The following is an 18,530-nucleotide window of genomic DNA, read 5'->3' on the forward strand; positions in this document are numbered from 1 at the left end:
CAACCGATCGCTGCCCACACCTGCCCGCCCGTCCAGCATCACTACTCTGGACGGTTATGATTTAGAATACGTGGACAACTACAAATACCTAGGTGTCTGATTAGACTGTATACTCTCTCCTTCCAGACTCACATGAAACATCTCCAATCCAAAATTAAATCTAGAATTGGCTTCCTATATCGCAACAAAGCATCCTTCACTCATGCTGCCAAACATACCCTCGTAAAACTGACCATCCTACCGATCCTCGACTTCGGCGATGTCGTTTACAAAATAGCCTCCAACACTCTACTCAACAAATTGGACACAGTCTATAACAGTGCCATTTGTTTTGTCTCCAATGCCCCATATACCACCCACCCCATGACTTGTATGCTCTCGTTGGCTGGCCCTCGCTTCATACTCGTCGCCAAACCCACTGGCTCCAGGTCATCTACAAGTCTCTGCTAGGTAAAGCCCTGCCTTATCTCAGTACACTGATCACCATAGCAGCACCCACCAATAGCACGCGCTCCAGCAGGTATATCTCACTGGTCACCCCCAAAGCTAATTCTTCCTTTGGCAGCCTCTCCTTCCAGTTCTCTGCTGCCAATGACTGGAACGAACTGCAAAAATCTCTGAAGCTGGAGACCTCCCTCACCAGCTGTCAGAGCAGCTCACAGATCACTGCAACTGTACATACAGTGCCTTGCGAAAGTATTCGGCCCCCTTGAACTTTGCGACCTTTTGCCACATTTCAGGCTTCAAACATAAAGATATAAAACTGAATTTTTTTGTGAAGAATCAACAACAAGTGGGACACAATCATGAAGTGGAACGACATTTATTGGATATTTCAAACTTTTTTAACAAATCAAAAACTGAAAAATTGGGCGTGCAAAATTATTCAGCCCCTTTACTTTCAGTGCAGCAAACTCTCTCCAGAAGTTCAGTGAGGATCTCTGAATGATCCAATGTTGACCTAAATGACTAATGATGATAAATACAATCCACCTGTGTGTAATAAAGTCTCCGTATAAATGCACCTGCACTGTGATAGTCTCAGAGGTCCGTTAAAAGCGCAGAGAGCATCATGAAGAACAAGGAACACACCAGGCAGGTCCGAGATACTGTTGTGAAGAAGTTTAAAGCCGGATTTGGATACAAAAAGATTTCCCAAGCTTTAAACATCCCAAGGAGCACTGTGCAAGCGATAATATTGAAATTGAAGGAGTATCAGACCACTGCAAATCTACCAAGACCTGGCCGTCCCTCTAAACTTTCAGCTCATACAAGGAGAAGACTGATCAGAGATGCAGCCAAGAGGCCCATCATCACTCTGGATGAACTGCAGAGATCTACAGCTGAGGTGGGAGACTCTGTCCATAGGACAACAATCAGTCGTATATTGCACAAATCTGGCCTTTATGGAAGAGTGGCAAGAAGAAAGCCATTTCTTAAAGATATCCATAAAAAGTGTTGTTTAAAGTTTGCCACAAGCCACCTGGGAGACACACCAAACATGTGGAAGAAGGTGCTCTGGTCAGATGAAAACAAAATTGAACTTTTTGGCGGCTTTGCAAAACGTTATGTTTGGCGTAAAAGCAACACAGCTGAACACACCATCCCCACTGTCAAACATGGTGGTGGCAGCATCATGGTTTGGGCCTGCTTTTCTTCAGCAGGGACAGGGAAGATGGTTAAAATTGATGGGAAGATGGATGGAGCCAAATACAGGACCATTCTGGAAGAAAACCTGATGGAGTCTGCAAAAGACCTGAGACTGGGACGGAGATTTGTCTTCCAACAAGACAATGATCCAAAACATAAAGCAAAATCTACAATGGAATGGTTCAAAAATAAACATATCCAGGTGTTAGAATGGCCAAGTCAAAGTCCAGACCTGAATCCAATCGAGAATCTGTGGAAATAACTGAAAACTGCTGTTCACAAATACTCTCCATCCAACCTCACTGAGCTCGAGCTGTTTTGCAAGGAGGAATGGGAAAAAAATTCAGTCTCTCGATGTGCAAAACTGATAGAGACATACCCCAAGCGACTTACATCTGTAATCGCAGCAAAAGGTGGCGCTACAAAGTATTAACTTAAGGGGGCTGAATAATTTTGCACGCCCAATTTTTCAGTTTTTGATTTGTTAAAAAAGTTTGAAATATCCAATAAATGTCGTTCCACTTCATGATTGTGTCCCACTTGTTGTTGATTCTTCACAAAAAAATACAGTTTTATATCTTTATGTTTGAAGCCTGAAATGTGGCAAAAGGTCGCAAAGTTCAAGGGGGCTGAATACTTTCGCAAGGCACTGTAGCTCATCTGTAAATAGCCCATCCAATCTACCTCATCCCCATACAGTATTTATTTATTTATCTTGCTCCTTTGCACCCCAGTATCTCTACTTGCACATTCATCTTCTGCACACCCTACCATTCCAGTGTTTAATTGCTATATTGTAATTACTTCGCCATCATGGCCTATTTATTGCCTTACCTCTGGTATCCTACCTCATTTGCACATTCTGTATATAGATTTTTCTACTGTATTATTGATTGTACGTTTGTTTATTCCATGTGTTGGGATGTTATGACTGGGGTCTTGGTTATATCCATGTTGGGATGTTATGATTGGGGTCTTGGTTATATCCATGTTGGGATGTTATGATAGGGGTCTTGGTTATATCCATGTTGGGATGTTATGATAGGGGTCTTGGTCATATCCATGTTGGGATGTTATGATAGGGGTCTTGGTCATATCCATGTTGGGATGTTATGATAGGGGTCTTGGTTATATCCATGTTGGGATGTTATGATAGGGGTCTTGGTCATATCCATGTTGGGATGTTATGATAGGGGTCTTGGTTATATCTATGTTGGAATGTTATACTGTTATACTGTATAACATAGGTTATGTACAGACCTTATGTCAGACCTTAGTAAAAGTAAATCTGTCTCCCTCCATTTCCATTTAGCATGACCTGTGTGTGTGTGTGTGTGTGTGTGTGTGCGTGTGTGTGTGTGTGTGTGTGTGTGTGTGTGTGTGTGTGTGTGTGTGTGTGTGTGTGTGTGTGTGTGTGTGTGTGTGTGTGTGTGTGTGTGTGTGTGTGAGTGTGTGTGTGTGTGTGAGACAGACAAAACTTCTGAATATTGAGGGCATTTTCATAACCACTGCATCTTATCTCTCTCTAAAAAAAGATTTCACACATTGAATTCAGGCTCAAAATGTACATCCATTTTTGTATTGTTTGATAACCTCTACAAATTCACATAAGGGTTTTGGGAATCATCCGGAAGAAATAACCTAGATAATGTCAGACACAACATCTTGACAATAAGAGTCAGCGATGCTTGCCTATTATTTATCTCCAATTGCTTTGCCAAATTGACATGTCTCTGATGTTAAGCAGGTAAGTTATTATAGCAACACATTAATAATTTATCAAATTAATAATTGATCAAAACCACTTTCCAGATGCTATAAATAAACTCCAGAAGCGCCCATCAATCACGTCAAGGTGAGGATTTACTTTTACAACAATAAAGTTTGTAATCCCTGAATTACTTACTACCTTGACCATCAACGCTGTCGGTGATTCTCATCTCTTGGTCCCGGTCCATATTAAAAGGATCGTCTTGACTCGGTATTTTGGATAGATTCGCATTAGACGCGCACCCGCCGTTCCGTACGGCCGAAGGGTCCACGATTGTGGGATCCGGGACAGGGAATGAATCTTGTGTCATTGGGTCAGTCATGGTTGTTTACTTATAAGTCAAAAGTCCTCGGGAAAAAAATAACTCACACCGGAGTTACAAATGCAGCCATCCAGGGCGGGAATGACGCCGGTGTTGACAGGACGAAGTGCAGACAGCGATGACTAGATGAGAGATAAACGCAATCTCCACAGCATCAGCAGCAACAGACCCCTTACGGCCACACCCCTCTCTCTCCACTCTCTCTGACGACGAGATTTCGCACGATAGAGGGAACTGCAGTGAGAAGATTTATAAATCAAGGTTAATTTGCTCCGATTCATAAATGGGTTCATTTGCTTGAGTCTTGTAATATAGATCTGATTATTATCGACATGCAGTTGCTATAAAGACACAAGGCTGCCATTTGATGCTCAATTGTCGACTTTTGACGCGACAACTTTTCTACCCCTCCCCCGAAATCCTTCCATCACACGCAACCATGCGCAGAATGCAAGAACATAGCTCGAAAACACCCAACTGTCAATCAATTACTGGATTTCGATACCATAAACAATTTATTTAATTTCTTTCTGTAAAACAACGGTATGATATGTTATGTTTGATATGGTTACATAAGACAGAAGGTTACTTATGCCAAGGTCAGGGAGTATGGGTCTGCATATAACATGAATGTCTAGCAACCCAAAGGTTACATTTTTTAACCACACCATGGACACCTTTAGCATTTTAACTAATCATCTACTTTGCAACTATTTAATACTTTTTAGCTACTTTGCAACTACTTAGCCTGTTAGCTAAAACCCTTCCCCTAATCATAAACCCTAACCCAAAGTCCTAACCTTAACCATAACATAACCCTAGCTAGCTAATGTTAGCCACCTAGCTAACGTGACCCAAAACAAATTGGAATTCGTACAGTATCATAAATATAGCATATTCATAACATGATGTATGAACTGCGTTTCATAACATATACGAATTGTCATTTGTAACATATATGAAATGAACGATGAACATCCAAGAATGAATACATACCATACAAAACGTAACATGTCATACTAAATGGAAATGGAGGGAGGCAGATTTACCTTTACTATGTTACGTGGAGCCATGAGTCCATGTTGCAGCTGTTCTGTTCTATCTGGTCCTAAGAATAATAGGTCTAACTTCAATAAGGAAAGGAATGGAATGGGATTTGTTCACTCATTTTATTCAATGAGTCCACAGGTTGGTGCAAAATGCACAGGGCAGAACACATGATGCCTCTAATGCAGCCATGTTGTTTAACAACACTGTTGTAAACATGACTGTATAATAAACTAGAATACTCTCTCTGGTTCAACCAATCAACACAAAAATAGGTTTTGTTTTTGCAACTTATAGGCTATCCAATAGCCTAAGTCATTTGACCATGTTCTATACTACTGCATGTGTCTGTAATACATTGGATCGAAAATGAGGCTCATAGTATAACCTGCTGATTCGGCATGTTCTTGTAATGCAGGACCTCATGTAGATAGCCTATAGCACAACAGATGCTGCATTTGGGAGAGAGGGGGGGGGGTGTCATCAAAACCCTTTGTGTCCCCGGTGCACAGATTAACTATTAGTCAATAAGTCTGCTACACAAATATTTATGACCCCCTGATAATAACACCTGATTGAAGGATAACCTACATGAAGAGGAAAGTGAACATACATTCCTCTCTTCTCGATGTATTGGATATTTTTGATCAGCCCCAGTTATTTCTTTGGGTGCTGTGTGTAAAAACCCTGTCCATCCATAAATGAGATGTGCCCTGTCTGTGAGTCTAGAAGCGGTCTGGCCCTAGAACTATTTGCCCAAATGCCAGATGGGCTGGTCTGACTTGTTGTTTTTTTCCCCTCAAAATCAACAATATCCGGCTAATAATGGAGGTCTCGAGGAAAAAATGGTCCGGTGTGTTAGAAATGCCGATTTCTTGTCCCAGTCCGCCCATGTCTCTGGCACGGTGTCTGTGAGAAGAGACTATGCCCTGTCAGTCATTCACCTGCTTTTCACTGGGGTGTTAGGGGGCAGGGCAGTAGGGCGGAGAATAACCTTGCTCAATGATCATGATAGACACCGTTTACTACCTGTCTCACATTAGGCGAAATGTATGAAAAACACTTGTCGTAGTAGATTGATCAGGATGAAGATTGATATTCATAATCACATTTTACCCAAGGAATGGCCCAATCTGAAAGAGGTAGGCTTTGTGATACCATACTACTTTACAAGATGCATTGACAACTTTTATATATTTTTTAAATGAAATAGAAAGGATGTGATCTATCAGGCTACTTCTCGTACCCGGTACATGATGCATTATTAATAGTCTACCTGACGTTTGATTTACAGAATGCCATTATGCACAGTCGCGCACATTGCCGAATGCGCACACTGCTTGGCACTGCACAGGCTGTAGTGGATCTAGAAGTTATATCTTGTCTCAATCAATACATCTGGTTATCTAATTGTGTTTTTTTTTTTGTTTTTTTTCTGAGTCCTCCAATCTGGCAAAAAAACGTACCATTAGTTTTAGAGCAAAATCATGAAGGCCTATGACACCCACCACACATTGCTAAACAATAAACAGAATACGTTTATTTTAGCACAATAACATGGAATGACTTAAGTAACATGTTATAACTGTGTTTGTCAGAATGCCAAAGTCCTTGATGAAGATTGTTAATTTGAAACTAACAAGAATATCATCGAGAACTCTGAAGAAATGGTTTTATATTTTCTATGCAGCCAGTAAGGAAATCCTGTGAGAAGTTTTACCACCCCTCTGCACTGACTTGTTAAACATTAATCAATGCTTGGCAGTGACCCATTCCTTTAAAGGCGGTCTTTTTGTCAATAGGCCTGACCTTAGCTAATGATTGTTCATGAGTGCGTCCCAAATGACACCAGGTTCCCAACATTCACTACGACTTGTGGGAATCATGGTCCAAATCAAAAGTAGTGCCCTATATAGTGAGCCACTTGGAACAAACACCATGTTTTATCCTGGGAACAAATGTTCCTTTGTGGGGGTGAGAAAGCCACAGAGAGCAACAGGAGTCAGTCAGGACAGAGGCCCGGCCACCCTGATAGTCAACATGACTCCAATTGCATCATATTGCCGGCAGGTAGCCTCGTGGTTAGAGCGTTGGACTAGTAACCGAAAGGTTGCAAGATTGAATCTCCGAGCTGACAAAGTAAAAATCTGTCGTTCTGCCCCTGAACAAGGCAGTTCCTAGGCCGTTATTGAAAATAAGAATTTGTTATTAAATAAAGGTAAAATAACATTTTTAAAAAATAATAAAATATTGACCCATGCCACTCCTAGTTTATTATACAGACATGATTACAACAGTGTTGTTAAACAACATGGCTGCATTAGAGATATCGTGTGTTCTGCCCTGTGCATTTTGCGCCAACCTGTGGACTCAATGAATAAAATGAATGAACAAATCCCATTCCATTCCATATTGAAGTTAGACCTATTACTCTTAGGACCAGATAAACGGCTGCAACCTGTTCAAGACCCATGCCACTCCTACATAAAACAACAGCAACATTTTTGTCATATACTCTTATCCAGAGCAATTAGGTTTAAGTGCCTTGCTCAAGGCAGATTTTTCACCAAGTCGACTCAGGGATTTGAACCAGCAACCTGTCAGTTACTGGCCCAACACTCATAACCGCTAGGCTACCTGATCCCACAAGCATTCTAACACTGTTGAGATGGATGGAGGAAATGTAACTGTATTCAAACATAAAGGAATTGCATTGGGGTTCGTGGCAAGTTCAAGGACATGTAACCCACTTAGTATTCATACAGGGAAGCTATCTTCAGTCTAAATTGAGGAGGATGTTGATCCTATGGGATGGATATTATTAATCATTTTGGGCTGTTTCAGGGTTCATCCGTATGCATATCACTGAACTGAAATGGGATGGTGTTGATTGCGTCCCGATTCCTCCCTTTCTGTCTCTGTTCCCATTTGTTGTGAAAGTGGTTCATAGGTAATTTTCTCCAATTAAAATGGCTTATGACATTGGCTGGTCTGTTTTTGATCCCTGCAGGCCTACTTTGCGTAACAAGCAGAACCCCGAGGTGCATAATGACAAGCAATGAAAGTTATAGCTTTCGATACATGCAAGCCATTAGATATGACTTTGTGAATGTTTTAAAATAACATCAGGAAATTCAAAATGTCCTATGCTTAGCAAAACACTTAACTATTCATTATCATGATGGCATAAACCCACTCTAATGACAGTTTTATTTGTTCTTTAGAGATATGGATATGATGGATTTATCCAGCTTCACCATCACTGCAAGGTGAGTCTCAAGGTTACTCAACAGTACAGTACAATATATATATATATATATTTTTTTTTTTTAATTTCACCTTTATTTAACCAGGTAGGCCAGTTGAGAACAACTTCTCATTTACAGCTGCGACCTGGCCCAGATAAAGCAAAGCAGTGCGACACAAACAACAACACAGAGTTACACATGGGATAAACAAACGTACAGTCAATAACACAATAGAAAAAAAATGGGGGAAAAAAACATTGAATGTTAAAGAATATGTTTTCGGTTACCTTTCCATATACTGATCAAATGTGCACATTCTACAGCATAATGGAAATTAAATGCTTTACTTGATGCATCATTAATTACAGACTTTAGCAACAGATTTCACGTTATACAGCATACAGCCTATTTAGTCCGTGTATCAAGCATACAGCCTATTTAGTCCGTGTATCAAGCATGCAGCCTATTTAGTCCGTGTATCAAGCATGCAGCCTATTTAGTCCGTGTATCAAGCATACAGCCCGTGTATCAAGCATGCAGCCTATTTAGTCCGTGTATCAAGCATGCAGCCTATTCAGTCCTTGTATCAAGCATACAGCCTATTTAGTCCGTGTATCAAGCATACAGCCTATTTAGTCCGTGTATCAAGCATACAGCCTATTTAGTCCGTGTATCAAGCATACAGCCTATTTAGTCCGTGTATCAAGCATGCAGCCTATTTAGTCCATGTATCAGCAAGCTTTCAAAGTTGAATGGAGCTGTAGTGTACTTGTCATTTGTATATGTGGTGTACATTGTTCTCACTGAATTGAGATGTGATCTAACTCCTTGTTATGAGAGCTTGCCTGCCCATGTTCCATGAGATGTGATAATGCCACACACAGCAGTTACCTTGGCCTGCAATGCTACTACATAGGCAGGGCTGGTCCTGGCCATTCTGCCTCCCTAGACGAGACAAAAACATTGGCTCCCCTACTAGAATAGTACCAGTAAGCAAAATTATGTTGAAAAGACTTCTAAAATACGTACTTTTCCAGATGTTGAAATTAGATACATTTTCAGTTCTGAATGAAAATTAAATAGCCGTCATTTATAGACGTCTATGTTTGGGACAAAACAAGGCTGGTCCAGACCGGACACAATCTGAACCAAACAAAGACGTGTATGATATGTTCAGATTTGGGTCGGATCGTACCAAAAACCAACGTCCGTGGACATGGAAATCAAAGCCGTCCGGACAGGACCAAAAAATTATGTCCAGAATGCGTCAGCCTGTGCTTACTGGGGTGTAGCTTACCACGTCGGCCCGTGCTTACTGGGGTGTGGCCTACCACGTCGGCCCGTGCTTACTGGGGTGTGGCCTACCACGTCGGCCCGTGCTTACTGGGGTGTGGCCTACCACGTCGACCCGTGCTTACTGGGGTGTGGCCTACCACGTCGGCCCGTGCTTACTGGGGTGTGGCCTACCACGTCGGCCCGTGCTTACTGGGGTGTAGCTTACCACGTCGGCCCGTGCTTACTGGGGTGTGGCCTACCACGTCGGCCCGTGCTTACTGGGGTGTGGCCTACCACGTCGGCCCGTGCTTACTGGGGTGTGGCGTACCACTTCGGCCCGTGCTTACTGGGGTGTGGCCTACCACGTCGGCCCGTGCTTACTGGGGTGTGGCCTACCACGTTGGCCCTCAATGGAATTTTATGAATGCCCATCCAGGCATTCATAGGCCCTCCGTTTCATAGGCCCTCCGTTTGTTAAAAATACTTTTGCATTGGCTTTATTATGGATCAAGGCTGGTCCAGACTGGATAGAGAAGATGGCGCCGGAGGTGACGGCTGCCGTTTTACAGGCTCCTAACCAATTGTGGTATTGTGTGTGTTTTTTCATGTCATTTGTAACTTATGTTTCTGCCACCGTCTCTTATGACCAAAAAGAGCTTCTGGATATCAGGACAGTGATTATTCACCTCGTACTGGACAAAGTCTTTTTCTTTAACGAGTCGGACGCAAAGGATTTACTTCAGACACCGATGAGGCTCAAATCCCTGTCATTCTGGCATGAAGAAGAGACAAATATATCAGGGACGTAGGTCTGGGTGCCTTGTAAGGATCTGACGGCAAGTGAGTAATCCGACTTTACCATCAGTCCTATTAGCCAACGTGCAATCATTGGATAATACAATGAATCAGATCCAATCAAGACTATCCTACAAACTGGACATTAAAAATGGTAATATCTTATGTTTCACCGAGTCGTGGCTGAACGACTCGTACTGCTCTCTGGGTTTTTGGTCCAAGATAAATCAGCTGCCTCCAGTAAGACAAGGGGTGGCAGTCTGTGTCTATTTATAAATAACAGCGGTTGCACAAAATCTAATATTAAGGAAATCTCAAGGTTTTGCTCACCTGAGGTAGAGTATCTCATGATAAGCTGTAGACCACACAATTTACCAAAATAATTGTCATCTATATTTTTCATAGCTGTCTATTTACCACCACAAACTGATGCTGGCACTAAAACGACACTCAATGAGCTGTATAAGTCCATAAACAAACAAGACCATTCTCGCCCAGAGGTGGAGCTCCTAGTAGCCGGGGACTTTAATGCAGGGAAACTTCAATCCGTTTTACCTCATTTCTACCAGCATGTCACATGTGCAACCAGCGAAAAAAAACTTTAGACCACCTTTACTCCACATACAGAGATGCATACAAAGCTCTCCCTCGCCCTCCATTTGGCAAATCTAACCATAACTCTATCCTCCTGATTCGTCAGGCTTGCAAACTCAGGCTTGCAAACTATTACAGACTCCAAAGGGAAGCACAGCCGCAAGCTGCCCAGTGACACAAGCCTACCAGAAGAGCTAAATCATTTCCATGCTCGCTTCGAGGCAAGCAACACTGAGGCATGCATGAGAACATCAGCTGTTCATCAACTGTGTGATCACGCTCTCCACAGCCGATGTGAGTAAGACCTTTAAACAAGTCAACATACACAAGGCTGCAGGGCCAGACGGATTACCAGGATGTGTACTCTGAGCATGCGCTGACCTACTGGCAAGTGTATTCACTGACATTTTCAACCTGTCCCCCACCGAGTCTGTAATACCTACATGTTTCAAGCAGACCCCCATAGTCCCTGTAACCAAGAACACCAAGGTAACCTGCCTAAATGACTACCGACCTGTACCACTCTTATCTGTAGCCATGAAGTGCTTTGAAAGGCTGGTCATGGCTCATATCAACACCATTATCCCAGAAACCCTAGACCCACTCCAATTTGCATACCGCCCCAACAGATCCACAGATGTTGCAATCTCCATTGCACTCCACACTGCCCTTTCCCACCTGGACAAAAGGGACACCTATGTGAGAATGCTATTTTTTGACTACAGCTCAGCGTTCAACACCATAGTGCCCTCAAAGCTCATCACTAAGCTTAGAACCCTGAGACTAAACACCTCACTCTGCAACTGGATCCTGGACTTCCTGCCGGACCGACCCAGGTGGTAAGGGTAGGTAACGACACATCTGTCACGCTGATCCTCAACACGGGGGCCCCTCAGGGGTGCGTGCTCAGCCCCCTCATGCACTCCCTGTTCACTCATGACTGCATGGCCAAGCACATCTCCAACACCAGCATTAAGTTTGCCGATGACACAACAGTGGTAGGCCTGATCACCGACAACGATGAGACAGCCTATAAGGAGGAGGTCAGAGACCTAGTAGTGTGGTGCCAGGATAACCACCGCTCCCTCAACGTGATCAAGACAAGGAGATAATTGTGGACTACAGGAAAAGGAGGACCGAGCGTGCCCCAATTCTCATTGATAGGGCTGTAGTGGAGCAGGTTGAGGTGTCCACATCACCAACACACTATCATGGTCCAAACACACCAAGACAGTCGTGAAGAGGGCACAAGAACCCCTATCCCCCCTCAGGAGACGGAAAAAAGATTTGGCATGGGTCCTCTGATCCTCAAAAAGTTCTACAGCTGCACCATCGAGAGCTTTATGACTGGTTGCATCACTGCCTGGTATGGCAACTGCTCGGCCTCCGACCGCAAGGCACTACAGAGGGTAGTGCGTACGGCCCAGAAAAATCACTGGGGCCAAGCTTCCTGCCATCCAGGGCCTCTATACCTGGCGGTGTCAGAGGAAATCCCTTAAAATTGCCAAAGTCTCCAGCCACCCTAGTCATAGACTGTTCTCTCTGCAACCGCACGGCAAACGATACCAGAGCACCAAGTCTAGGTCTAAATGGCTTCATAAGACTCCTGAACAGGTCATCAAATGGCCACCCGGACTATTTGGATTGTCACCCCCACTCCACCCCCATTTTTACGCTGCTGTTACTCTCTGTTTATTATCCATGCAGTCACTTTACCTCTACCTACATGTACATATTACTTCAATTACTTCGACTAACTTGTGCCCTGCACATTGACTCTGACCCGGTACCCCCTGTATATAGCCTTGCTACTGTTATTTTGTTAATGATCCTTAGTTATTGTTATTTTTCTATTTTTCTTCTTTATTTAAATTTTTTAAATGTATGTATTTTTTTCTTTTGTTTTTTTTGTAAAAACTTTCTTAACACTTATTTGTCTTAAAACTGCATTGTTGATTAAAGGGCTTGTCAGTAAGCATTTCACTGTAATGTCTACACCTGTTGTGTTCGTGCGCAAGTGAAAAATAAAATGTGAATTGGTTTGATTGGTCCTGATTCCAACTAATCGGTTTGGCTAATTTAAGCTCTGAATATCAGCTCCCAAACTTTATCAGGAGGAGTTATCCTGAGCCTATTTGCAATGTGTTTACCCAGCGAGAAATGCAAAATTATTTTATTTTTCGCTATGATCAGCTTGTAAAAAATGTAAGGATACAAACTTGAAACCGCATCATATTTTAGCTCACGGGATGAAACTCCTGGACAGCAGTTGAGTAGCCTGATTGTCCATCCCATATTGTCCATTTTACTTTGACGTGTCCTGTTTTTAGGATATGTTGTTTGTTAACATGTCAGCACATTGTTTATTTGATCGGGCATCATTTAGGTTAGGCTATTAGGTAGGAGAAACCTGCATGATGTAAAAAGTGTCCGTCTCATTACATTGTACCTCCACATACTCTTTTCTACCATGTGCTATATCTGCTACATTATTTATGGTACATTCTTTTTCTTGACGGAATGTTGGTAGGGCGCTGCAGCGATGTGTCTCTCCAAGAGGACCCTGGAGAGGCACGTTGAGAATGGACAAGATAAATATTTTGCCTCACTGCCTTTGACAAAGTGGGCACTGCTTATCACAGCGTGGCATCAATACTCCCCTAAAAACCCAAATACCATTGGTTGAGAGAAATTGTTGTTGATTTTGGCCAGAATTATGTGAGGTTTTATGTATTGTTGGAGGTGCATCTTGGTCAGTTTAGCTCAGAAAATTCCGCCCTTGTCAATCTGTGGCTGTAGGCGACCACCTAATCCTGCCTAATGAGCAGGCCAGCCCTCTACTCAGGCTCTCCTGGGCTCTCTACAAGATCTCATTCACACAAAGCTAGTCTAGTGTTGCCATACCTCAAAAATCACATCGTTGTCACGTCTCGAAAACTGTTTCTCGGCGAGGCTAACACAAAGCCAACCCTCCCTCTTGGCGCCACCTGTGGGTAGTGAGTGGGCAGCACAGTAAGATTTCATACAGACACTGAGACCCACTGGATCCAGCAACACCTGTGTGTCACTATGACTGTGTTGAAGTATTTGTTACCCTAATTGGTCCAATTGACCAATCACATCAGATCTTTTCACATCAGATCTTTTTCAGAACTGATCTGATTGATTAAATTATCAATTAGTGATCAGCCTTGGGCTGCTTGTAAACACAGCTTATGTGTGTGTGTGAGTACTTGCTGTTGTGTGTGTTGACACCTGAATGTAAAGTAATAGCCAATGAGACATTTTCAACTCCCTTTCTAGTTTCCAAATGTTTCTCTTTGCTGCCATCAGGTGGCTGATTACACATACACATTTCAATTCCACTTGAGTGATTTGCTTCTTATATGACATAGAAGTGTTCTTGTTTTTTTCTTTTCTATTGTTTATTACCCCTTTTGCTCCACAATTGGTAGTTACAGTATTGTCTCATCGCTGCAACTCCCATACGGAATCGGGAGAGGCAAAGGTAGAGAGCCGTGCATCCTCAGCCCACTAAACCCGGAAGCCAGCCGCACCAATGTGTCGGAGAAAACACAGTACACCTGGCGACTGTGTCAGCATGCACTGCACCCAGCCCGCCACAGGAGTCACTAGTGCACAATGAGTCAAGGACATCGATCCCGGCCAAACCTTCCCCTAACCCAGACGATGCTGAGCCAATTGTGCACCGCCCCATGGGTCTCCCGGTCACAGCCGGCTGCCACAGAGCCTGGACTCGAACTCAGAATCTCTAGTGGCACATCATCTTGCTCATCAAACAGAAATTGTAGGCATGAAGCAATGAAGACAATGGAGGGCATAGAAACCAAAAAAAGAACAAATCAAGTGTCCTTCATTCTCTGGAGTCTTGTGCCAATCCATATTTTAGGGGGAAGCAAAAATGATGAAAGACGGGAAGTTGTTCCGCGTGATCCAGGAGAACTGTTGGGATGCAGCCGCAAGGATTCGGGACATGGATGCACACGGTATATACACACATATTCAATATCATCCTCATGTCAAAATCCTCTTGGCAGCATATTTTGAAGCCAGCAGAGTCATTCACGTTGCCTGTAAAGTAAGTCTGTATTGTAATGTTGTGGGTTTTGATGATGATGATGATGATGATGATGATGATCTACTTTAGGGGTGACGGTCCAAGCCTTGTCCACAGTGCCTGTCATGTTTAACTACTGGGTAAGTCTGTCTGCAAGGGGAAAAAATAAACAGCAGATTTTTGTTAAAGGTGCTTCACATAGGATATTTCAGAGAATGTACATAATATATCTGGCGCTAATAGTTTCACACTATTATGCCACATTCAAAACAACTGGGATCTCGGAAATGGGAACTCGGAAATCCCCGACTTCTGACCTCAGCGCGTTCAAAACAACTGGGAACTCGGGGAAAAAACTAGCTTCTACTCAGAATTCCAACTCGAGGCCTCTTTCTAGAGCTCCAACTTTCCGACCTGAAGATCACTGACATCATGATTTGACCTCCTGTTTCTCAGAGTTCCAGGTTGTTTTGAACGCGGCATTACTTACCCGCCAGTGTTGTGATTGGCTGTGATAATCGCCTATTGATTTCTTCCGCCAGAGCAGAATCTGTTGTCAAACTGTGAAATCTGTTCTGGCTTTGTGGCTGTGATATCTAGTGGAAATCACTCATTCCCTGGTTGCTACAATTCTACACTGTTCGCTCAATTTCAGTTTATGTGAGAAAACAAGCACTGAATATTGTAGGGAATCATTGTACCAAAAAATATAGTTTTCACCGCTGTTTGAAGCTGTGGGACCAAAAAGGCTTTTTGAAGCGTTTGGTTTTGGTCCACCAGCTTCATTCAAACAGCTGTAAAAACAATATTTTTTGTTATTGAAAGATATTTCACAAGGATTTAGATGGTACACTGATTCCCTACACTATTCAGTGCTTGTTTTCTCACCAATCTGGTCTCCGAGCATTTTGTTTTTATTCTGTACCTGAATCCAAGACATTCCATTGGTACGATATGTTACGTTTGGTATGGTTATATAAGACAGAGGGTTACTTAGGTTGGGGTGGATGGGTGGGCAGATAACGGGAATGTTGTGAGGTCAAATATCATCATGGACAACTTTAGCATTTGACCTTATTAGCAACTTTTTCATGTTAGCTAACCCTAACCTTAACCCTTCACCTAACGCTAACCTTAACTCTTTTAGCTAAGCCTTCCTCTAACGCTAAACTTAACAATTTAACCTAACTCCTAAACTTAGTCCTAACCTTAACCCCTAGCCTAGCTAATGATGTTGGCCACCTAGCCACCTAGCCACCTAGCTAGAATTTGGAACATACCATAGGTTTTGCACATTTGTAACATATTGAAAGTTTTTCAAATTTGTAATATATTGTACATTTTGCAAATTCGTAACATGTAACATATAAAATATCATACACATTATAATTCACAATTTATCATACAAAATAGGTGATGGACATTCACAAACTAATACATACCATATGATATGTAACATATCATACTAATTGGAGCATCATCTGATTAACATACAAAATAAGCAGAAATGCTCTGAGACCAGGTTGCAACCACACACTGAAATTGAGTGAACAGTGTAGAATTTTAGCAACCAGGAAATGACAGAGCGATTTCCACAAGACCACACAGCCAAAAAGTCAGAACAGCTTTCCCAGTTTGACAACAGATGCTGCTCTGGTGGGAGAAATCAACAGGTGAATATTACAGCCAATCATAAACACTGTTGGGTAAGTAATACTGTGAAACTCTATCATTCCACTATTAGTGCCAGATATATTATGGTATTTTTTAAGTTACAATGCAAAAATAAAAAAATATATCCTTACTTTTACTCTCTGACATGTTTTTTTTTTTTTACATCACTTCTCCCTTTTCTAAGACTTTGATGTGCTTACTTCTCTGTAAACATAGCTGCCAATGCATTACTAAGGCTTTGGTTGTGTTGGGTTCACTTCCCTGTTGTGACAGGCCAAACCTCATGACACCCTGGACCTGTGTGGGATCCTGAATGACGACCTGGCTAAGACAGTGGCGCTCCACCCCCGACGCTTCGTGGGGCTGGGTACCCTGCCCATGCAGGCTCCTGACCTGGCTGTGCTGGAGATGAAGCGTTGTGTTAGGCAGCTGGGCTTCCCTGGTGTACAGATCGGCTCACACATTAACACCTGGGATCTTAACGCCCCCGAACTCTACCCAATCTATGCTGTAAGAGCCATATAAGTGAATTGATTTATTTAAATGGGCAGCTATATTCCTAATGATATTCCAGCTATAGTGTTACAAAGCCAGATAGAAACACCATTGAAAATCATACTCTTGCTCTTTCTAGACTACACCTAAGATAGTTTGTGGACCAGATATTAGTGGAACTAGACACATTTGATGTTCGAGTATCAATTCATCATGACTGTGTAATGATGTCGATTATGAAAATCATGAGTGATATTCCCGCTTTTCTATAGGCTGCTGAGGAACTGAACTGTTCCTTGTTTGTACACCCATGGGACATGCAGATCGATGGGAGGATGGCCAAGTACTGGCTCCCCTGGTTAGTGGGTGAGTGATAGGGTAAAGACTCAGCTCTGTTCTGATCAATCAAATGCCGTGTCACAGCCTACCTGGATGACGTTGTCACAAATGAGTAAACTTTTATTTGTTTTATTTTTTTTGTACAGGTATGCCTTCTGAGACTACCATGGCCATTTGCTCAATGATCTTCGGAGGTGTCTTTGAGAGATTTCCCAAGTTGAAGGTCTGCTTTGCTCATGGAGGTAATTTACAATATATAGAGGAACAAATAATGACATTCAGTAAACAGTGAAAGTGTGAGCTAGGAGAATCCAAGAATCACCCTTGAAAGATTGACGTGTGAAGCAAAGTTTTTTCCCTAGGGGGTTCTTTCCCGTTCACTATTGGCCGAATTGAACATGGGTTCCAGGTCCGACCTGACCTCTGTGCTGTGGATAACAAAGTCAACCCACGGAAATACCTGGGCTCCTTCTACACTGACTCCTTAGTGCATGACCCCATCGCCCTCAAGCTACTTATTGATGTGATTGGAAAGGTATGCAGTGATGTGTCTAATTTCTAAATGGCAATGTAGTTATCGTCACTGATCTAGACAAATGATATTTCTCATTACTAAGTAGTTTAAAAGGCTTGAAGGTTTGAAGTTTGTATTGGTAGAGTTTACAAAAGAGTTTATTACGGTCTCAGTTCTTATTATTTTCTTCCATAGGATAAGGTGATGTTAGGAACAGACTATCCATTCCCACTGGGTGAGCTGCAGCCAGGAACATTAATAGAGTCCATAAAGGAGTTTGATGGTGGTTTAAAGGTAAGGTAACACACTGAATGTGCATCCTTTCTCTTGCAAAAAAAGTGTCTGTGATAAAAGAATAAGAGCGGGAACATGATGGTTTATGAATTTTCATGTGTTTGCTTTTCCTTTTCAGGACAAACTGCTTGCAGGCAATGCACTGGACTTTTTGGGGATTGAAAGAGAACGATTTCAGTGATTTACAGCATGAAGATATTGTCAAAACAAAAATGGAAAACAATGTTTGACTTTCAAATTACTCTTGAGTATTGGCAGGTCCATAAAACAAATACAACCTATTGTGTGACCGAAATGTAAATGTTTAATTAGGGAGATATTTTTCATCTATTTAGCTAATTTATCGTGATTTCTGTTTACAGTGTTGGAAGTCATCTGTGGTCAACCCTCTTTTTGCTGTTTATGACTAAATAAAATGGAATGTTCATTTCAGA

The 18,530-nt window shown here is 42.3% G+C and overlaps 2 protein-coding genes across 3 annotated transcripts in view; one reads left to right on the plus strand and one right to left on the minus strand.

The window, feature by feature from the left end:
* Nucleotides 1-3,848, minus strand: part of LOC139380417 (transmembrane protein 163a) — a 94,114-nt gene extending 90,266 nt beyond the window's left edge. The window contains exon 1 of one of the 2 annotated variants that reach the window (XM_071123077.1): nucleotides 3,560-3,848. In XM_071123077.1, coding sequence (XP_070979178.1) covers nucleotides 3,560-3,743 — 184 coding nt within the window. In that variant the 5' untranslated portion in view covers nucleotides 3,744-3,848. Of the gene's footprint in view, nucleotides 1-3,556 lie in introns of both variants that reach the window. The other variant, XM_071123076.1, reaches the window with a different exon arrangement.
* A 1,932-nt stretch (nucleotides 3,849-5,780) lies between these two features.
* LOC139380903 (aminocarboxymuconate semialdehyde decarboxylase) lies at nucleotides 5,781-18,528 on the plus strand. Its single transcript, XM_071124058.1, has 10 exons — nucleotides 5,781-5,932; nucleotides 8,015-8,059; nucleotides 14,613-14,709; nucleotides 14,871-14,920; nucleotides 16,728-16,964; nucleotides 17,222-17,315; nucleotides 17,435-17,530; nucleotides 17,651-17,823; nucleotides 17,998-18,096; nucleotides 18,215-18,528. Exons 1-10 carry the CDS (start codon nucleotides 5,843-5,845, stop codon nucleotides 18,275-18,277), a joined length of 1,044 nt encoding a protein of 347 aa, XP_070980159.1. The 5' UTR covers nucleotides 5,781-5,842; the 3' UTR covers nucleotides 18,278-18,528.
* Nucleotides 18,529-18,530: the final 2 nt, after the last annotated feature.

Source organism: Oncorhynchus clarkii, chromosome 22 (assembly GCF_045791955.1).
Source record: "Oncorhynchus clarkii lewisi isolate Uvic-CL-2024 chromosome 22, UVic_Ocla_1.0, whole genome shotgun sequence".
Lineage (NCBI taxonomy): Eukaryota > Metazoa > Chordata > Actinopteri > Salmoniformes > Salmonidae > Oncorhynchus > Oncorhynchus clarkii.

Coding starts and splice junctions, on each gene's coding strand:
- LOC139380903 (XM_071124058.1), top strand. CDS start 5,843: ATGAAAAACACTTGTCGTAGTAGATTGATCAGGATGAAGATTGATATT. Junction 14,710..14,870: donor TCGGGACATGGATGCACACG/GTATATACACAC, acceptor GATCTACTTTAG/GGGTGACGGTCCAAGCCTTG. Junction 17,316..17,434: donor CTGGCTCCCCTGGTTAGTGG/GTGAGTGATAGG, acceptor TTTTTTGTACAG/GTATGCCTTCTGAGACTACC.